Source organism: Leuciscus leuciscus (assembly GCF_965113295.1).
Source record: "Leuciscus leuciscus genome assembly, chromosome: 7".
Classification (NCBI taxonomy): Eukaryota; Metazoa; Chordata; class Actinopteri; order Cypriniformes; family Leuciscidae; genus Leuciscus; species Leuciscus leuciscus.
Window position 1 is genome coordinate 23,905,330 of NC_138731.1, and position 21,209 is coordinate 23,926,538.

Genomic DNA, 21,209 nt, shown 5'->3' on the forward strand with positions numbered 1-21,209 from the left:
GAAGTAGGAAGTCTGACGTAGTCAGGCTAGAGTTGTGCTACATTTCTTTAAAAATAGAATGGTCAGTCTGTCGTTCATATACTGTATTTTATGGTATGGCTTAAGGGCCCAACAAAATATATTATATGCACAAGTACAAAAAATGCTTCTAGATGGTAAATTACTGGAAGTTGGAAAGGCAATAAAGAAGGTTTGTTGGGTTACAAAGGAATGCTGAGGGAATTGTCCATGTTGGCAGGAGCTCTGGCCTGGGGAAAGAAGCAGTGCAGGTGTCGATTTGTCCTAGTTTTCAGGGCATAACTGTTTTCTATTGTGAGGAGAGACACTATGGTAGGATGGGAAGATTATGATTTTCCCCACATTCATTTTCGTCCTACAGTAGATGCTTATGTCTATGAGTGAGGAGAGCTGGCAACCAATTATTTCCTCTTAGAGTGTGATGATGCAGAGCCAAACCACCAGACGAGCAGAAAGGTTGAGAGGACAGATTCAATCACAGCTGTGTAGAACTGAACCAGAAGTCCACATTTCCTATGCTGTCTCAGAAAATAGAACATTTACGATGTGTGCCTTTAAAAATAAGCCTTCAGTATTATCAGAGTTTTAAGACATCCTTGAAAATGGAATTGAAAGAAAAACTGCAAATTACATACTTTCACACAAGTACATGATATTAATTGCATATTGTGGAAATTCAAGCTGAAGTAGCTATATGACACTACACTCACGGGGAAAAATTACCCAACAGCTTGTCACTGGCAGTACACTCAAAGGGACATATTTACCCATAAAAGATAGTACCGTAAAGGGTACGTATTATTAATATTATGCCAATCTAGAGAAAAATTCAAAGGTCAATACAAAAAATAGGGCGAAAAGTAAGGCATTCAAAGGACAGGTACTTTTTTTCTCACAACAATCAGACTAGTTACAAAGATGAGACTCTAGCAACATAAATACACCATCAACACAAGGGGTTTAAAGGCTTTGTTTTTGTTGTGATTGTTCCATGTGTGAAAGATCCCAATAATAGCAGTGTTACCAAGATCATGTGAGTAATACAGTAGTTGACATAAAACTGTTTTTCTAATGAAATGGAGTTTCATGTGAGTATACTTGATTTTAAACATACAACATTTCTCAAACTTGATATTTTGAGGGTAAAACGTTTTACAAAATAGAATAAGACAGAATGCATTTTTAAAAACGAGTAAATATGAGCTGACGAGTCACCAGCAGAAACATTTCTTATGAGGACAAATGCCTCCCTCTAGTGTTCAAGAAGGAAGGTTCAGGAGAATATTTGTCAATCATTACATCACATTTTTTTCTGACCAGTTTTCTGCTTGACATCAAAAAATGTCAGATCATGTAGAGAAACTGAGAGATTTGACAATGACACTTTGCCATTAATGTCAAGATGCACAAAAGTAATGGATGACACATTTCTCGGAAAAGGAACACAATGAAACCCAAAGAGCAGCATGATGTACTCTGAGTCATGTCATTATCTGAGATCACAGAGTCTTCATTATGCAGAACAGAAGAGTGTTCCTTTGAAGCACTGCACCTCAGTGACATTCTCCCAGGCACAAATGCTGATTTGATTTACAGTATTTTGAAAAAACAGAAAAAATTATTTTCAGTTTTAACATGTAAATAACACCATCTAACCCATGTTTATCATTGTGTGCTGAGAATTTATTAAAGTTAGATTATGCAAATTTAAACCAATATTCATGTCAACAGACTAACAAACCACAGAGCAAAGTGACTAATAATTTCCTTTGGAGAAACCTGGAGTTAACGGCACAATGGTGATAGTTCACAGCTTATTCTGCAGGACTTTAAACAGCAACCTCGTACTCATGGCCTTGAGCTTTAGCCAGTACACCATATATCAAAACAGACATGGCCCACAAATCAGTCAGTCACAAAATTACTGCAACTGAACAGCTGTGGCTTCTCAAGACACATGCATAACTACTTCAGTGTGCTTTTTAAAACTAAACAGAATATATGAATACAATTCTGCCCTAACAATAGTGAGGAGGAACCTCATGTGGAAATAAAAAATCCGACATCCACCTTGGCACATATGACAATATTAAAACATTCATGGGCTGGGATAACAAAGATTCAAAAAGTTAATTCATATATGACGCATGTAATTGTAGTTCATAAAATGTGACCCTGGATCACAAAACCAGTCTTATGTCGCACGGGTATATTTGTGGCAATAGCCAACAAAACATTGTATGGGTCAAAATTATAGATTTTTCTTTTATGCCAAAAATCATTAGGATATTAAGTAAAGATCATGTTCCATGAAGATATTTTGTAAATTTCCCACCTTAAATATATAAAACATTTATTTTTGTGAATGGATGCAGCACTATCGCCAATAGAAATGGACAACTTTAAAGGAGATTTTCTCAATATTTAGATTTTTCTGTAACCGATTCCAGATTTTCAAATAGTTGTATCTCGGCCAAATATTGTCCTATCATAACAAACCATACATAAATGGAAAGATTATGTATTCAGCTTTCAGATGATGTATAAATCTAAATTTTTAAAAAATGACCCATAAGACTGGTTTTGTGGTCCAGGGTCACAAATGCTATATAAACACATGCCATGAAGTTCTAGTTGTCTGTTGATAATACCACAACAACAATAAAGCCTACAATTACCCCTATATTTTAAACTGCATGCATTTTGTGGAAAAACATTGTTTTGGATGTGCTTTGGCTCTGTGTGACTGTGCGGATCAATATGTGTTTTCCGACTGATCATAAAACATTCACTACTAGGCTTAAGAGATATAAAAGGATCTCAAGCTGACTAGCTGAAGATGTTACTGCAGCTATCCCCATTAACAGACAGCACTTCCTTGAAAAATTAATTCCAGCACAGTGCTACCACCAGTGTTAGGGAAAGTTACTTTTAATGCGTTACAATATTGCAATACTCCCTAAAAAGTAACTAATTGCATTAGTTACTTTTTTTATGGAAAGTAATGTGTTACGTTACTTTTGCATTACTTTTTCTCATCTGGGCCTGGCTAGCTTGTTTGTTTTTTTGACAAAAAAGTTATATTTTTGGCAAATGTAAAGACCCTTTTACACCAAAAGTTAAATGAATAAGCCTAAGGCTGAAGGAAATGCAAATTCGCGCATGTAAAATAGAGGGCGCCGCTCAAACAAACCATTTAAACAAATGCAGCAGAAGAAAGTTCACCAATAAAAAACAGAGGTGTAAAGTCCAGGTTCAGAAAGTAAAAGTCCTCCTCAGTATTTGCTAATTAGCACAGTTTTTCAGCCATGGAGATAGAACTAATTAGTGAAATCAGCTGGCTGAGTTCATGGGTGGAATAAATATATGGCAGGACTTTTACTTTCTGACCCCTGGACTTTACACCTCTGATAAAAACAAACAAACCACAATGTGATGTTAATTAAAGTCATTTTTGCTTATTAGTATGGTTGAATTTGATCATCGAAGGTCAGTAGCAGAGACAGTTAATAAAGTGAGATTAAATTCATAAAGTATATTTGTATTATTTAACATTTGATTATCGCAGGTTAGCATAATATTCTGAGTTTGCATTTCAATGTTTTTATTCATATTGAGGAATACTAAATCTGTTTTTGTGCAAGTGAGGTGAGTAAATGCATGCTCACTGCTCACATTTAGTCTAGAACTACAAAAACCATCATGTTCACACAGCGCACACAGCATTGTAATATGAAATTATGACATATGATTACGAGCTACATATGCAATTTATCTGTTCAATAAAATACCTTACATTTTGAGTAATAAAAACGCCATCTCTGAATTCAGTTCTTGCCATCTCTGAATAGCCAAGGCAATGTTGACTCTCATATTACAAGCTCTGTCATGTTCTCTTTTTGCAAGCAGACTCTCCTCCTCAGACTCTCCATTTTAAATGGGTGATTCTCCACTCTCCAGAGGTTCAAGATTTATGGTGCTCCATTTTAACCTTTCACACTCATTGTGAAAACTAACCTGCCACTCTCACACCATACATGTGTCAAAGTAGCCGGATCAACTTTTCTCCATTTACTGATATGACGAGACATACACGCATGGGTGAGTTTATATGCAATTTCCTGCAAAAACCATCCCGTCAGGGCTAGAATATAATCTCTTATAATAGGATTACTATATTGAATCAGGGTAAGATAAAAACACATTTGGGAATGGTTGATGACGTATTCACTCATTATTTAAATGTTGTTAATTTCAAATAAAAAAAGTTACATAGTGTACATTTAACAAACTTACCTTCACCTATATTTGTAGAAAGAGTATGGAAGTTTTTCAACAGTTAAAAGTCATGCACAACAGTAATGTGCCAAATAGTCTCACCTTTTAACCCATTAAGTTAATAATATTATTGTAAAGAGAGAAGTGAATCTTAGTTCATAAAGAAATAACATCCACATTTATAGCTGAGGATTTTTATTATTATTTTATTCATAGAATCAATTAGCCTATAGAAAAACACTTGCCTCAACTACCATTATATCTAAAAACATTTCTTCAAGTTGCTGCCCCCACACATACTTAAAAATAATAACTTTAGTAATAATAAAATAACAGACAAACAGAGAAATACTGTAACTACTGGAGTCCCAGTCAATTTACTGAGGCTAGGCAAAAAGTTATGGATCTATTACAGAGGTCTTCAATACAGTTAAAAGTAAAAAAAAAAAAAAAAAAGGTAAAAAGTTTAGCAAAAAAAAAAATCATACTGTTTGGTCCTTTTTGTTGTTGTTTAGTCTGAGAATTTCTCATACATTATACAAAAAAATATTACTTATTACTTTTGGGGTAATAAGTCTTTTTTGGTTCTTGTGCATTGGATCTGAAATACTTATTGTAACAATAACTGCATAGCAAATGCATTTTCATTCACCCTATAAAAACACAAAACATTCTGAGGCTAACAGCACAATTTGGAGTCGGTAAGAATTACGTTTTTGAAAGAAGTCTCTTATGCTCACGAAGACTAGACTTATTTGATAAAAAATAAAGTAAAAATTCAAATTTAAATTTAAATAGCGGTTTTCTATTTTAATAGCATTTTCAGTGTCACATGATCCTTCAGAAATCATTCTAATATACTGCTTTGCTGCTCAAGAAACACTTCTTATTATCAAAGTTGAAAACAGTTGTGCTGCTTAACATTTTTTTTGTCAAAACTGTGATACATTATTGTCTGGATTCTTTGATGAATAGAAAATTCAATAGAACAGCATTTATTTGAAATAGAAATCTTCTGTAACAATACAAACGTATTTACAAATTTTGTTGTTGATCAATGTAATGCATCCATGCTTAATAAAAGTATAATTTCTTTCAAAAGAAAATCTTACTGACCCCAAATTTCCACATGGTTGTGTATCCTCACACAATAACCTACTCGTACCTCTGTACTTTATTTAGAGTTCTATTAAACCTCTAAATGTATGTAGCACTTTTTTTGCAATATAGAATGTAATATTATGTAAGTTTGCTTGTGTCTCAGTATTTAACATAAAATAACACCACAAATAAAATGTGTTATTATAATATGCAAATAAATGTGAAAACCAGTGATACACCATTACTTTGGCAAGATGCAGGTAGTAGGCACAAAACTGAAATTGCCTATGGAAACTCTGTTAAATGTAGGGCCGGGTCTGATATTTGATGCCACACGTCTTTTTCAGTGTTCCCTAACGGCTGATACTGAACATGACGAGCATCGCCCTGAGTGGTGTTCATGTGTGGATTCTCAATGTTTCTCAGTGAAATATCACTGACATGTCTGGCTCTGTCCACTGCTTTTTCATGTAGTCTCTCCTCCAGAATGGCTAAAGTCTCCCGCTCCAGATAAACCTCATAGATCGATTTATAATACGGCTTCCATCGGGTCATGAGAGATGAGCTTATCGTCAACAAAAATGAAAGGCCAAGAATAAGAATTAGGCCAATTACCTAGAAGGAGAAAAAAACAACTGAAATTGAAAAAATGGCATAGGTCAAGGTCACGATCTATTTAACCATTTAACAGGCCTCTCTACCGTTTGGTAGAACACATTTAGTGTAAAATGTGTAAAAAAAAACTTTTTAAAACAACTTTACAATACACTATTTTCACCAGCATCATTTCAGGATGTTAGCAGCAGTGAAATCCTTTAACGTATGATCATTTACATTAATTTTATGGTAATAATTAATTTAGTAAATAATATAGTTTCAGAGGGCATGGTGAACAGTTTATATAAACTTTTTTTTTTTTAAGAAGGAAAACATGCTCAACCAATTGGTAGACATGTCTTAATTGTAAAAGTGAGAACACTTTCAATTCTGCAGCAGATTCAATCCAGTGTTGTTATTGTTAACTACAACAACTATAACTAGTTTTCGGTAACTGAAAATAAAGCTGAAATAAAATATAATATCATATTTTTTTTTTATATATAAAAAATAAAAAACCTGAGAAATATTAAAGAAATTCTGCCTTCGCAACTAGCCTAACTGAAATAAGTTAACAAGCACTTTCTGTCATTTCTGTTTTTGCCTAACATGTGTAACCAGCAAAAACAGAACGTTTCCCTAATGTATATGGTTTTTCCCTTTTGGAAAACAAATAATTTTAGGAAGCCAAAAAACATATATTTTTTTTCCTTCTTGTTTTTACCAAAAACTTACCAGTAGCCTACGTTTTGAGAACCAAAATTGTTAACTGTGTGATCAAATATGAGGGATAGTAAATAACACAGATCAAATTTACCCGTGATTCACTGTCAAATTTTCTTATAGTCTCTGCTTCTCCTGGAGTTGGTAGATCCTTGCACGCAATTTGCTCCCCGGTACCGTTCGCATTAACGGTCCGCATGCAAACGTACCAATCCCCGTCAATAAATGCAACGACAATCCACAGCGATCCCGCATAAAATACATTGAATAGATGCTTCCATATAATACCACAGTAATACCATCCTTCCTGTCCACAGCGTTCTGGATGATAACAGTAACCCCCAGCACAACAGCAGCATTCAAAGGTATCGCAGCACTCACTCTTACAACATCTGCTCTGGCTGCTGACGCAACATCTGCAAACGTAACATCTGCACATCTTCAGGAGCTGAGCGTTGATGAGGATCATAATAAAGAACAGTATGCCTATTGGCAGACACAGGTAGAGCCAGCAGTGCAGGAGAGTTATCTCGCGAGTTGTGCAAGGGCACGTGAACACATATTTGAAAAAGATAAGCATGGCCAGGACTATGACAGCTGTCCTGACGGGTACATTTCTGAGTACATAGGTTGAAAAAAACGTGTGTCGAGCCATTTCTGCATACAACGGAACCCATACAAGAGCTGTAAAGCACCGCGGACTGATACAAATCTCAGTAGTTCAACAATAACACGGCTTCCTGATATCCGCTGCTCCGTCTTCTCAGTGGATGTGGCAGAGGAAAGGGAGGGACAGTTAGGACTTATCCCACAACAATAGTAAGGTTGGAGAGATGCAGCGCCCCTCTATGCGTGTATGTTTTAGGAAACTGTACAGTAATCTCTGTAAGGATCATTTCAACCACTGGATGGAGCCCTGTGTTTTTATAGCAGGGAGGTGTGTCTTTTCAGGAATATATGAGTCAGGAAGCCGAAGCACTTTTCTAATGAACCTTACACGGGAGATTGTTTACTCTTTCTTTAATGGTATTTTCTTCAAATCTAAACGTATCTAAACTCGACTCTGACTTCACGGTAAGATGTTCTTTCGTCTGCTGGCATGACATCACTAGATGCAGACTATTGCCGACTGTTTAACTTTATATCAAGGGAAATATCATAACACATGTGTATGTGAATACAATAATTATAATGTCTGATTTGTTAAATTAATACTCCAGGTCGAATATGTTGATAGTATCAACTTGATACGCAAATATAAGGAGTCGGACACAGACGCTATTTTTATTGTGTTCATCGTGTGATTTACCGCAGGCTTTTTTTTCTGTCGTTTTTCTTGGCATGTTCAGACGGCATCATGACAGTGTTTGAAAACTGTACTGTAGTGTTAGATGTGAAGAATGTGCCTTATAAAGAGAAGAAGAAGCTGACATTGGCTCTTCTGGAAAATGGAGGAAACATATCTTATGTCATCAACAAAGAGGTTCGTATCCCACAAATAACATGGGAATGGGAACTGCCCTTTATGCTTTGTAATGCTTAAAATAGTGCCTCAAGAGGTTAAAATAATTTAGTGAGCAATAGTTCCTACTAAAGATCTGTAGTGTCTCTTCTGACCTGCTTTTCTCTATTCCAGTGCTCTTTTGTAGTCACTAGCAGTGTGAATGACCTGAGCAGTAACCGGCAGCGCAGCATCCAGAAGCTCCGGATCCCAGTGGTCGGGACGCAGTATGTGTGGAGCTGTCTGGATGAAGGGCATCTCCTGCCTTTGATGGAGCATGATTTGGTCCCACAGCTGGCTTATCCCACCTCTGAATTCATCTCTCGTCCAGGTAGAAGTTTCATTAACCTAATTTATTGAATTCTCAGATTTTCTTTCTTTGGTTAGAATAGATATCAGATGTTTGTGTCAAGTCACCTCAGCTGTGTAAACAAAATGGAGGAACAGAATGGATGGGAGTGTCACAGCCAGATTAGTCGTGTTTGCTTACTGTGGGTGTGTTTTGTTCTGTTTTTGTACTCTTCTGTTGCAGTACATTTTTGTTGAGAAATATATTTGATATATTTAGGTAATGAGTATTAAATGAGATTAAACCATGCGTTTTTGTGGAGCTGTTGACATACTGTTGTTTTTCACCATAAAGAGGGAAAAGTGTCGACCCAGATACAAGAAAAAGAGGAGTTCAAAGGTCAGTCTGAACTCTCAAAGATTGAGATTGAGACTCTTGAGAAGGGCGGACCCAGTCTTGGCAGGTTCAGGTATGCTCTTGTTTTTTGTCATTTTCAGTTCTTGAGTTTATTTATTTATAAAGTTTATTTTTAAGTTTATTTATTGTTCTACATTTTTTACATCATTTATTTAGATGTGCTAGTTTACCTGACTGCATCTTTTCATTTACCCAATGCAGAGTTTACAGAGGCGGCGACCATGAGCTGCCTGAATTTCCTTCATATTTTCAAGTGGCCAAGTATTCAGTTTTTGAGAGGGTGAGTGAGTGTCATAGTGTGTCACATCATTAAAAAATGTTCCTTCGATTTTCCCTTAATCTTTTGATTAAAAGAGTTAGTGTATTATGAAAAACACACTGTACATTTCAGAACTCAAAGTAGACCATTTATTAAAAATACACTGCAAAAATGACTTACTTTCAGCTTCCACAACTTTCTGAAGTCAGACAGATAAATACATGCACACAACACCCATAGGTCATAAATTTGACAAACATAATAAGTGGATCTCGGGGGGGGAAATAAAATAGTAATAAAATGTATGATGACCAGTTTAACACATTCCTGAAGTGATTCTTGTAGCCTCCATCACTGAGTTTGAAGGAGTTTTCATGTCTGTGTTGCAGGTCAAACCCAAGACTTTGTCTGTTTTGGAGCTGCAGAGTGCCAGAGGACGAAAAGGCCAGCAGTATCGTGTGTTGTCTTCAATCTTGCGTGAAGCTGAGGTTTGGTCATCTCGAACACCATTTAAACTGTTTAGATGTTGTTATCATAGGACTCTTATACTGTGAGAGAGGTAATGAACTCTTGACATGTCTTGATACTCTCTCACTGTAGAGCGCAGTGGTGCAGGACAAGCTTGTGTACTGCGTGACGTCTGAGGATGCTGTGGAAGCGTATCTGCTGCTGATGAAGGAGATGGAGACACAGGGATTCACAAGGACACACACGCTTCCTCCTGAGGTTGAACGCTTGGCGTCCTACAGCCTGCAGCAGGTTAGACAGAAACAGATCTATGAAGATCTATTTTATTCAGTTGATACTGTACAGTATGTGCATATATAACGTGTCCGATGAGTGTAAAATCAGTTCACTCTTTTGATTTACAGCTTCTGTTGGAGGAGAAGCTGAACTGCAGCTCATTATCACAGGAAGTTGGCGTCTTTGTGGAGCTGGTTTGGACCGAAGCTCTCGGTTCCCTTAGTAACATCCTGACAGTCCCTGTCTCCAAAATCAGCCTTAATGATGTGAGAATAAGCCTTAGATAATCACACACACACACATCCAATCATGAAGCTCACAGGAATGTTGTGTGTTTAATGTCTCTGTGCTGTTGCAGGTGAGCAGGGTGGAGGGATTGTTACTGCAGGCACAAAAGACTCAGAAAGAGGATGAAGTCAAGGCCCTGCTAGAGGAGGTCAACACTCTTCTACCCCTCAGAATGATCGACCCTCCTTCCAAACACAAGCTTGTGTCTCAGAAACTAGATCTTTGTCAGGTAACATGTATGCAATTATAGTATACAGTTATATAGATTCCTTCATATTTGGGGATTTTGGTAGATTCTTCAATATGGGTTTTTAACTCCACATACAGTGCAGACTGGTACTTTAAACTCTTCTGTCGTCCTCAGCTGATAAGAGACATTCTGAATGTGAGTGAAGCCACTCTGGGAAGCCCCTCGCCCTCGTCTCTGGGAAAGTATCGAGCTCTGAGGTGCAGCATTGAGGTTGTTCCACCACAAAACCCTGAGTTTCATGTTGTCTCTCAACTGCTTCAGGAAAGGTAAACTTGATTGTGACGACTGTGGTCTGAAGTTCAAACATGAATATATTTTGATGGTGTTAATCTTGTATCCACTACAGGCCTGTTCAGATTCAGCAGATACTGCGTGTGAGCAGAGGGGTGGAGCTTCAAATGTTTTGGGAGGATTTAGGCAACATTAAGCCTCTCCTTCACTCCACCACTCCCAGTAGTTTTGTTGGAATACTGTCACGGTAAGAGCATATTCTTTAAAAAATAATCGTACTTACACACAGTGACAAAACCACACAAACCTGTTTATGACAGACCATATACTGTGGTGGAGCAAGTGAAGACAGATACAGTCGGTTTGGTTGAACCATAATTCTTGATATGGCTGATAGCAAGTGAATTTAGAAATAATGTACAAAAATGGACATTGTTGTTGAGATTTGCATTAAATGTAATAATAAGATTAAATTTAACCATTTATTTTAACCAGTTTAAATGCTATTTAAAAACCAGTTTTAATACATTTATTAAATGTTATTAAATGATTAATAAATGATGGCAAATTTATCTAAATGTAAAAATAGAGGAAATGAGCATTACTAAAAACAATGTAGACCAACCCCCCAAAAACTCTGAAAAAAACTCTAATATCTGTCTATAAATTGACAGAAGTCAATGTTTGTAATGTCTATTCAATGATTTACTCCTCTGCAATAATCATGTAATGTCTTTTGTTCATTTTGGGGATTTTCTCAGCAAGTGTTAATGCAATGCATTGTCATTCATTTGATTGCTTATTTGTTTTATCATGTACTTAATTAAATATAATTTTTTTAATGGAATATTCTATGTAGAGGTCTGCTGCTGCCCAGGGTTGGAGTCGAACAGCATGGAATTGAGAGGACGGATATCGGGAATCTTGGAGGAGGAATCTACTTCAGTGACTCTCTAAAGTCAGTGGTCTTTTGCATTATTCAGGCATCTTTTAATATGACAGATTTGTAAATACTCCACTTTCATGACAACTGAAGACTTGAGCCAGTCAATAAGTTTCTGCTCTGTGTTAAAGCACTAGTGTGAAATACTCCAAGCCCAGTGTAACTGACGGCTCTCGGCTGCTGTTGGTGTGTGAAGTGGCGTTGGGTCGCTGCAAAGACCTGCTGAAGAAAGACACCACTTTGACCTGCGCCCCTGACGGCTACCACAGTGTACATGGAGTCCGCCGCACACCCAACAGACTCTCTGAATTTGAGGTGCTAGTCATTTTCTCTGTACTCAATTATTCTGCTCATGTTTTTGGGATCTAATGTGATTCTTGTGTTTGTGTGTGCTGGTTTCTATTTGACAGGATGATGAGTTTGTTGTCTATAACACGGAGCAGATCAGACTGAAGTATGTGGTTCAGTACACTCTGGAGGGAGACGAGTTAAAAGAGTTCCAGCCTCATATCAACACAGTTGTGGAGCTCACACAGCTCACTGACACGTCTGACGTCTGTGAGTAACGTCCAGTGAACAGGACATGTAGAAAGAGCTTTTATATGTGGAGGAATCTGTTGTATATCTGTCAAATCCATTAAAAATGTAATCAAATTACATGATGGCGGAGCCCATATTGTTGTGTCCAGCACTCCAATATATAGCTCTACAGCGCTTTGGGTGACCCAAGTTTGAGTCACGCAGAACCGCCCTTTAACCGTGAACTTTGACATGGCGGAGGGAAAAATCATTCCTCAGGGACATCTGATGCTCTGTAAAGCTGAATGCTCTGATTTGGATTTGTGAAATTGATCATTGGTTTTGTTTAATGTGTTTCTTTAGTGTCCAGTGATGACAGTGAGGGTTTGGAGTCCACTAAAAACCCTCTGGAGGAGATGACTGCAGGTTTGCTGGACAGCAATGGTCAGAAAATTCCTCTTCAGGCTGTCAATGTGAGGTGCAAGCTGATGGACCTGCTGTGTCAGGTGTGATACTACAGCTGGCGCTACTGCTGGACTGCGAGTGTACAAAGCAGTTGTGTGTGTGTGTGTGTGTGTGTGTGTGTGTGTGTGTGTGTGTGTGTGTGTGTGTGTGTGTGTGTGTGTGTGTTCAATCAAAGCATCACTGTTTTCTCTCACTGCCAAGGTCAATAGTGTGTTCAACAATGTAATGAAATATAAAAAGTCAGAATAAAGGATAAATAGAATAAGTGAAATATCAGAAAATATAATGATTAAAAATATGAACATTAGTGATGAAGAGGCTGGCAGCAAATATGGGGTGGTCAAAAATTTGTTGTTAAATTTTATGGCAGTTGAATACAAAACAGCAATGGACACATTTATAGTAGGGAACAAAGAGTGCAATAGGGAACAAAGACATGACGTGGTGTTTAAGAACTTCAAAGTAAAATCCGATAGGATTAACAAAATAAAAGAAAGAAAGAACCATAGCAAAATTATAATGACAATTTCAAACTGTAAAACCAAAACTTTCTCTGCTCTGTCATCAGGTCATCATTTTTCAGACCTACACAAACAAGAGTGCTGTTCCCATTGAAGCAAAGTACGTCTTTCCACTAGAGGAGACGGCAGCAGTGTGTGGATTTGAAGCCTTTATCAATGGAAAACACGTCGTTGGAAAGGTACAAGTCATTCAGAATCTGTCAAGTGCAGCTTTTGCTCTTCATTTCTGCTTTCTCATCAGTTTTCAATGTCTTTCTTTGTCCTGTAGGTAAAGGAAAAAGAGCAGGCTCGTAAGGAGTACAAGCAAGCCATAGAGAAAGGCCATGGAGCCTACCTGATGGACCAGGATGCACCTGTGAGTTAATTACTACTGTTTCTTTCTCTGATGCATGAGTGATAATATATCAGAAGGCTTCTTTAAGGTCATGTGTTTATGTGAGGCAGGATGTATTTACTATCAGCGTGGGGAACCTTCCTCCCGGAGCCACAGTTTTGGTCAAGGTGACGTTCATCACTGAGCTGGTGGTGAGATCAGGCTCTATAGTCTTCTCACTGGCTGGCAGCGTGGCACCATGGCAACAGAGCGCCGCCCTTAATCTGACAACTCAGGTACGACACGATTGGTCTTTAGTCACTGTAGTTAAACTACTGTATGGGCTGCTGTTAGTTACAGTGTTTTGACTGAGAGTTGTGTTGTATTTCAGGCAACTGTTGAAAAGATTGGTGTGACGGAGCTTCAGTCAGGGGGGTGAGAGTCTCAAACGCTGGGGAATTCACAGGGATATTCACTAAAGATTCACTAAAAATCAAAATGCATCTGCTGATGATTTACAATATTAAATCCAATTATTTAAATTAGCAAACCACGTTGTCTTTATAATATCACACTCTCTTTCATTCGTTCCCTCTTTCTTCAGGGAGTTTTCTCTCTCTATGTCCATTGAAATGCCTTACGAGATCATCAACTTGAGTTCTTCACACCGCATCAGAACCAAGGTTATTTTACTTATTTTTGTGGATTGTCTTACTAGATACTTGTTGTGTTATCCATAGGAAATAAAAAACATATTTGGTTATGAACAGTATTATTAACAGTATCAGTGTTTTTCCCGTTCAGATGACCGACTGTAAGGCAGTGGTCAGCACGTTACCGGGACAGACTCTTGGATCTGAAGGGTTACAGGTGTCCTTCAGTCTTTCTAATATCCACATGCCCAGGATGTGGGTCGAGAACCATCCGGATAAATATAGTCAAGTAATGAAATAATCAGTCATATCTGATTCATATTGCAGATAAAAATGCCTCTTTTTCTTTCACATGGCCTGATCTAAAAAACACACAGAAAAGGTCGTTCTCTGACACTCTCTGATCCCTGCAGGCCTGCATGCTGGTGTTTTATCCAGACTTTAAGTCAAGCGGGGTTTCCAGCTCTGGAGATCCGTCCAGTGTGAGCGATGTGGTCATTCTACTGGACTCGTCCAAGTCCATGCGGGGAGACGCCATGCTGAACGCCCGCAGGATTGCCCTTCAAGTCCTTAAATCTCTGGACCGCTCACTGAAGATCAACATCATCTCTTTCAGCACTGGTTAGTGCTCACTGAAACAATCTGCTGTTGTTCTAGTGATCATCTTGTAATGTAGACACTTTTATTTCCCTATTATTCTTGTAATTCACAATGAAGCATTATGGGTGAAGAATATTATATGCTGGTACTTCATTCACACAGTGTTAATCTTAAAATGTGTGTGTTTTTAAGATTACAAGGAAGCTTTTCCTGCACCAGTGCCTTTAGATGAAGCAACTGAACCAGCCAGAAAATTTATAATGGTGAGTAATGTTTTAAAATGGTTAAAGATGAGTGTTTCTGTGCTTTGAAAGTGGGCATATTGAGATATTCTTCAGGTTTTTTTACTTCTTCCATCAGGAGACATCATTCGATTCACATTATGCATCATCTTCACTTCATTTCAGCTTTTCAGATGTTGTTCATGGACACTCAGCTCCAATTAGAGCGAGATGTTTTGCCACCATAATGTTGTAGTTACAGCATCATCCAGCAGGGTGTAACTGTACCACACTAACCAGCTAAACCTTGAGCCCTTGGTTAATCACTAAAGTTCATGTTGGTCTCTTCAGTCCTGTAGTGGCGCTGGTGGCGGCACTGAGCTGTGGCGGCCTCTCCAGAGCTTGAGTCTTCTGTCTCCCAGCCGGGGCGTGAGGAACATCCTTCTGCTCTCTGATGGACATGTTCAGAACCAGCCTCTGACCCTACAGCTGGTCCGAGAGAACTCCTGCCACACGCGCCTCTTCACCTGTGGACTCAGGTCTGCCTTTGATGAGTTCAACACAAATTTATTTTACACTTCAATTAATTTCTGAACCTACAGTTTGTGTTTGTGTTTGTCTAGCTTGACAGCTAATCGTCATATGCTCAGAGCTTTGGCTCAAGCAGGTGGAGGAACATGTGAATTTTTTGACACAAAGATGAAACACACTTGGGCAGAGAAGGTGAATCACGCTGTTTATTGTATTGTTGTGTTTATTAAGAAAAAGGGAACATTATCTGTTTAACATGGGCCGCTCTGAGGCTTGAGTTCACCAGATTTGCTGGTAATTTCAGGTGCGCTCTCAGGTTCAGCGTATGGAGTCTCCAGGCTGCAGATCAGTGGCAGTGAAGTGGCAGCAGTTTAATCCCACAGCGCCTCCTCCTGTTCAAGCCCCCTCACAGCTTCACGGCCTCTTCAGTGACTGTCACACTCTCATATACGGCTTTGTGCCGCACTGCACTCAGGTAGACCTGCGCTTTTTACCAGCTGATCTGATTGTGATGCAGATGGTTGTTGTTTATTGTAGTTAGGACTGAGTAATATATTGTAAAATTCACAGTATATCCGAAAGATTTTGCTAATACTGTAAAATTAAGAAACATTATGAATGTAGCTATAATTTTTGTATTTTTTACTATTAAGTCAAGTCAAGTCAAGAATATTTGTATAGCGCTTTTCACAATACAGATTGTATCAAAGCGGCTTCACAGTATTAAATTAAAATAATACAACAAAGTTTGTTTCAAAAGGAATTTATTGATTGATAAAATTAAATTAAATATCCCCAAAATATCCCCAACTGAGCAAGCCAAAGGCAATAGTGGCAAGGAACCGAAAAACTCCATCAAGTGACCTAATGGTGTCCTAAAACTCCATCAAGTGACCTAATGGTGTCCTAAAACTCCATCAGGTGACCTAATGGAGAAAAAAAAACCTTGGGAGAACCCAGGCTCAGTCGGGGGCCAGTTCTCCTCTGGCATTTATGAGCTAGAGGCCGGATTGTAGTTTGAACTGTAAGATTATATGAATGCCTGGCTGAAGAGATGCGACTTTAATCTAGTTTTAAACTGGGAGTTATTAGAGTTAGAGTTTGATTTATTTCTTTGAATTATTTCCAGCTGTTTCATAAAATCAATTCAAAACTCTGAATCAACAGTTTGTTTGCATTATCACTAAAAAATGTTCATGAAGATTTCGAATGGCATGTTTGATGTTAAAATATTTGTAAATATTGACATTTATTCCGGAGTATAGTTAAATTGTTGCATAATATAAAATAAATGAAAGTGATTAAATATTAAATATTGTTCTTCATATAGGTTTGTTAATTTCTACTGTAAATTTCATTTGAATTGTGTAATATTTACACTTTAGGCCACACTGTTTGGTGATTTGAGTGGGCAGGAGATCAAAACAATGGTTTCCACCACAGAACTACAAAAGACAAAAGGAACTGTGAGTGAACATCTTAAATACTTCATATAATCTTAAACATCATCAATTGTTGATCAGGTGTGTGTGTGTGTGTGTGTGTAGTTCCTTCACAAGTTAACAGCAAGAGCGATCATCAGAGACTATGAAGATGGCATTCTAGGCAACAGTGAAGCAGAACATGAGGTACAATATTTTACTGATTGTTGCTGTTTTTAATAGAACTGGCAAATGTGGTAACAGAAGAAGTTGACTTGCTGTCTTGTATCTCTCTATCAGGGGAAGAAAGCAGAGCTGAAGTCCTACATCATTGAGCTCAGTAAAGAGTTCTCCATCTTGTCCCAGTTCACAAGCTTTGTCGCCATCGAAGAGAGGGTATGATTACTGATAATGTAGGGGTTATGTGTTCAGATCATTCATTCTAAACATATAGTAACAATAAATGGCTTTTTTAAATTCATAAACTTAAATCTAATTTATCTGTAAAAACAAGATTTTAAATGTGTAGCAATAATCTTTCATTGTTCTTTCAGGCAAAAAATTGTGTCTTTGTTCGAGTTTCAGTTTCAAGATCAAGAGAAACAAACAGAAAAATCTAAAACTATGTTGCTCCGTCTTTCTTTCTAATTTGTTTGGTCACCCTTTTTACTCTATAATGGTTTGCTCTGTTTTACTATTGAACCGTCTTTACGAAGTGTATTACCACCTATTCGTAAATTCGAAATTCACAAAACACCTATTCGTAAAGACTGTTCAGTAGTAAAACAGAGCAAACCATTACAAACCAAGACAATTTTAAATAATACAATTTTCTCAAGCATTTATGCTTTTAAGGTCTAATCGTGTAGCTATTCAAATTATGTTTCTTGCATGTGTTTTTAGGCAGCTTTTTTCTTATACTGGCCTATTATAATCATTAGTTAAAAATGTTTTAATAAAAATAAAAGGTCAATAAAATGTGAAAGTGCACATTGTGTATCGCATTTTCAGATTTGGGTCACTAAATGATCCAGCGGCAAAGTTTATTGCCGATGCTATATAATGAAAATATACCAAATATTGATAATGAAAATATACCAAAAATTCTCTGATATAAGAAGTCAACTTCTGCTAAAGTGTGATATATGAGAGTTAAACTAAAATGACTTTTGTGATCTCAATTGCTCTTTGTAGGGCCAGAATGAACTTGAAACTGGATTGACAGATATTCCTAAACTCATATCAGAAGAGGATGTGGATATTTTGCCATATATGGGCTGGACTGAAGAGAAGCTCATGGATGGGCATATTAGATGTGCTGATGATGTATGGGTAACAACAAAATGGTCTATTACAGCTGTTGTCACGCAATGTAGTATAATGTAGTATGTAATGTAGTAGTATAAATGCAAAGTAGTGGCTTTCCTGTAGCTCAAACAGTAGAGCGTTGGCGCTTGCAATGCCAAGGTCATGGGTTCAGTTCCCTTGGAAAGCAAGAACTGATAAGAATATAAATGTGTATCTTGAAATGCTAGTCGCTTTGGATAAAAGTATTTGCCAAATGCGTAAATGTAAAATGTAGTATCTAAGCTGACATCATTCAGTATTGAGATCTTAAGTATTCACACCAATCATTTTTATATATATATATATATATATATATATATATATAAAAAACATCTTTTTTTTTAGATGGATTCAGAGGAATGGAGCAGGAGCTGCTCCTCATCTCCTGATGAGCTCCGTAAACAAGCTTTATTTTATGATGATGATATTGGTTTAGAGTGTGACTCTGCGGATTTTACTGAGGATTTTGAAAATGAAGCATCTGCAGCTCTCACTCGTCTTCACTCCAGTAACAGCTGGCGTCCTTCACGTTTTGAAGGTAGCTATCTCCGTGGCAGACGCTCAGCAAGAATGTTTAGCTGTTCGCCTAGTTCTGATGAAAGTGATGCGACGCCTCACACAACCTCATCACAGGCTCTCGTAGGTGCCTCAATGGGTGTTCTCCCTCATCATCAAATTCTTAAAAAGTCAATGCCACATCGCTGGATTTCTACTCATCTTTCTGGCTCCATGAGTGACAGGCTTCCCCCTCCCCCCCCAGCTCCCCTTCGCCGTGTCTCAGAGGGTGCCTCCTCAGTGTCTCCTCCCCTTCGTGATTCTGCATCAGCGGACTCTCTCTCCATTGATTACAGCCTTGATTCCTTTCTCCCCACGAGTGAAACTTATGCCTTTCGTCGTGCTAGAGCATTGCCAGAAAGCCTTTCCCCAGCGCTCGAGCTTAAAGGCTCAACTCCTCCTCTCTTTGCAGGTCCTCCTCCTCAACTTAATTTTTCATCTAATTTGTTCTCGTCTTCCAGCCCCACTCCTCCTGCTCCTCTTTCTGACAGGGTGAGCACATCTTTTTCAAAGAGTGAAACTCCTGTCCTTCAAAGTCTCTCAGTGATCTATCATGACATCTCAACTCCTCTCTTTGGAGGTCCTCCTATTCCTCCTCCTCATTTTGGCAGGCGGAGCGCCTCTCTTTCAATGAGGGAATCTCCTGCCCTTCACTGTCTCTCAGAGATCCAGTGTGACGCCTCAACTCCTCCTCTCTTTGAAGGTCCTCCTATTCCTCCTCGTCTTGCATCTAAGCAGAACTTGTCTCCCAGTCCTACTCCTCCTCCTACTTTTTTTAGCAGGAAGGATGCACCCCTTTCAAGGAGTGGCAAGGCTGCTGGCCCCGCTCACTTTGGTTATCCCACAATGTCTGCGCCGCCCTCTCTCCCTGCATATATTGGCTTTGGTGGTTCCCTTCAAAGTACGAATGAGCCTTTAGGCCTTTTTGGTTCCTCATCCAGCGGACTTTATGAAGCATCTCATCAAGAACAAACACAACTAATGCAAGAAGTGGAAACACTAAAACTGCGAAAACGACTACGGCCACTAGACACTAGTAAGTTGGCTCACACTGATGAGGTTTCAATGTTGATGTGGAGTAAAAAAGTCTTTCTATCCTTTGTCTCAATTTTATATCATTGTCTCATCTTTCTATCCTTTGTCTCATGAAGCTACAATAAGGTCTGATTCTGGTTATCAAATAAGAACTCAGCAATATACAAAACCTCATGACGTCTTGAATCTGTCTGTCACGGCAGATAAAACAAGCAAGCCTGACACCGTGGCCTGGAATGAGCTGTTTGAGCTTCAACATGAGGTTTTTACACATGATTTAATGCACTAGATTATACAGTATGTAAATGTGTAAGTCAAGGGAATATGAACTTATATATTGTGTTTGGATATAGGATGGATACTGGGAGTGCACTGAGAGACTGAGCAGCTTCCTCAACCTGGACGTAGACTTTTTTGCCAATGTCTTCCTTCAGGATAAAGGCATCCGTTCCTTTGGTATTAGATTTTTTAAGTCGAATCTTCTTAATTTTTCAGACACGGTTTGTCTGTCAGAATCAGTTAATCAGTCATATGTTTTGTCTGTCAGGTGTGAAGGCTCATGCTGAAATTCTGAGACTGGTGGCGACTCTGCTGGTGCTGCAGCTGATCCGGGTGAAGAAGCTGGCAGTGGGACGGTTGCTCGAGTCTCTCCTCCGGCTGAAAGAGTCTCAGGAGCCCAGGTACGAGCACGCGTCCTCATAGTGATTCACTCTTGTATATTTGATCCATAACTTTGTGCTCTTCTCCATTCAGGCCGATGCACTGGGAGGCAGTGAAGAGGGCCGTGGACTGGGCCTGTCGGACAGACAGACAGTATCCGTGCGTGTGCAGCAGGCTGGAGATCGGCCGGGATTGGGAATCATCTACACGTCAGCTGCTGGGCTGTGATTCTCCACACCCATATTCCCCTCTCAAACCTGTTCTGGAGAGACGTGTGTGTGTATCAGTCATGTAGAAACTTGACACACACTTCCCCCTTCAGTTACAGTTGCTGCTTTACTTGCTGCTTGCTTATTGCAAACAAATCTTTCTAGCCTTTAAGTGGCCTTAACAATTTAGACACTATTGAACTATAAGATTAACTCAAAATATTGATGTAAAATGTCTGAATTTCATTGTATTCTAAAATATCAAGTGTTTGCAAGCTGCTTTTTTTTTTTTAACTAGAAATTTTTTCAGTTACAGTAATTGTAGTAGTGATTTTAAGTGGATCTATTAAGTAATTTCTCCTCAAGTTCGCACTGATGTCTTAGCGGAGCAACCATTAATGTAGCTCATTACATTATCTATGATCATTAAGCAATGTTGATTTATCATTTAAAATTAAACAAAATTTGCCAAATGTTTTGTTGACACGTTTGCTTGTGCTGTCTTTCTTTTAAGTAAATG

The 21,209-nt window shown here is 38.3% G+C and overlaps 1 protein-coding gene and 1 long non-coding RNA gene across 3 annotated transcripts; one reads left to right on the plus strand and one right to left on the minus strand.

Annotated features, from left to right (window-relative positions):
- Window positions 1-4,486: 4,486 nt before the first annotated feature.
- LOC309502671 lies at window positions 4,487-7,524 on the minus strand. Its single transcript, XR_014207364.1, has 2 exons — window positions 6,812-7,524; window positions 4,487-6,012 (listed from the first exon to the last, which is right to left on the minus strand). It is a non-coding gene; the product is annotated as an uncharacterized lncRNA (long non-coding RNA).
- Window positions 7,525-7,649: 125 nt separating this feature from the next.
- LOC309502669 (protein mono-ADP-ribosyltransferase PARP4-like) lies at window positions 7,650-21,175 on the plus strand. Of its 2 annotated transcripts, none has more exons than XM_082175132.1 (35): window positions 7,650-7,791; window positions 8,067-8,200; window positions 8,354-8,549; window positions 8,862-8,976; window positions 9,126-9,204; window positions 9,573-9,671; window positions 9,784-9,942; window positions 10,056-10,193; window positions 10,286-10,444; window positions 10,580-10,731; window positions 10,812-10,943; window positions 11,556-11,654; window positions 11,771-11,954; window positions 12,050-12,197; window positions 12,522-12,664; window positions 13,192-13,323; window positions 13,413-13,499; window positions 13,589-13,753; window positions 13,849-13,892; window positions 14,062-14,140; window positions 14,262-14,399; window positions 14,524-14,731; window positions 14,903-14,973; window positions 15,283-15,470; window positions 15,555-15,654; window positions 15,767-15,937; window positions 16,848-16,928; window positions 17,010-17,090; window positions 17,184-17,279; window positions 18,078-18,209; window positions 18,576-19,821; window positions 19,937-20,082; window positions 20,174-20,276; window positions 20,368-20,500; window positions 20,574-21,175. In XM_082175132.1, the coding sequence occupies exons 2-35, from the start codon at window positions 8,075-8,077 to the stop codon at window positions 20,773-20,775; spliced, it is 5,532 nt and encodes a 1,843-aa protein (XP_082031258.1). In that variant the 5' UTR covers window positions 7,650-7,791; window positions 8,067-8,074; the 3' UTR covers window positions 20,776-21,175. The 2 variants fall into 2 exon arrangements, with proteins under 2 accessions (XP_082031258.1, XP_082031257.1); XM_082175131.1 differs by having other exon boundaries at window positions 7,655-7,791; window positions 18,078-18,215.
- Window positions 21,176-21,209: the final 34 nt, after the last annotated feature.

Bases quoted from the DNA above. Each gene is read 5' to 3' on its own strand.
- LOC309502669 (XM_082175131.1), top strand. From the start codon at position 8,075: ATGACAGTGTTTGAAAACTGTACTGTAGTGTTAGATGTGAAGAATGTG. The intron at 8,550-8,861 runs GTAGAAGTTTCA...TTCACCATAAAG, and splicing joins TGAATTCATCTCTCGTCCAG to AGGGAAAAGTGTCGACCCAG. The intron at 18,216-18,575 runs GTAACAACAAAA...CTTTTTTTTTAG, and splicing joins GATGTGCTGATGATGTATGG to ATGGATTCAGAGGAATGGAG.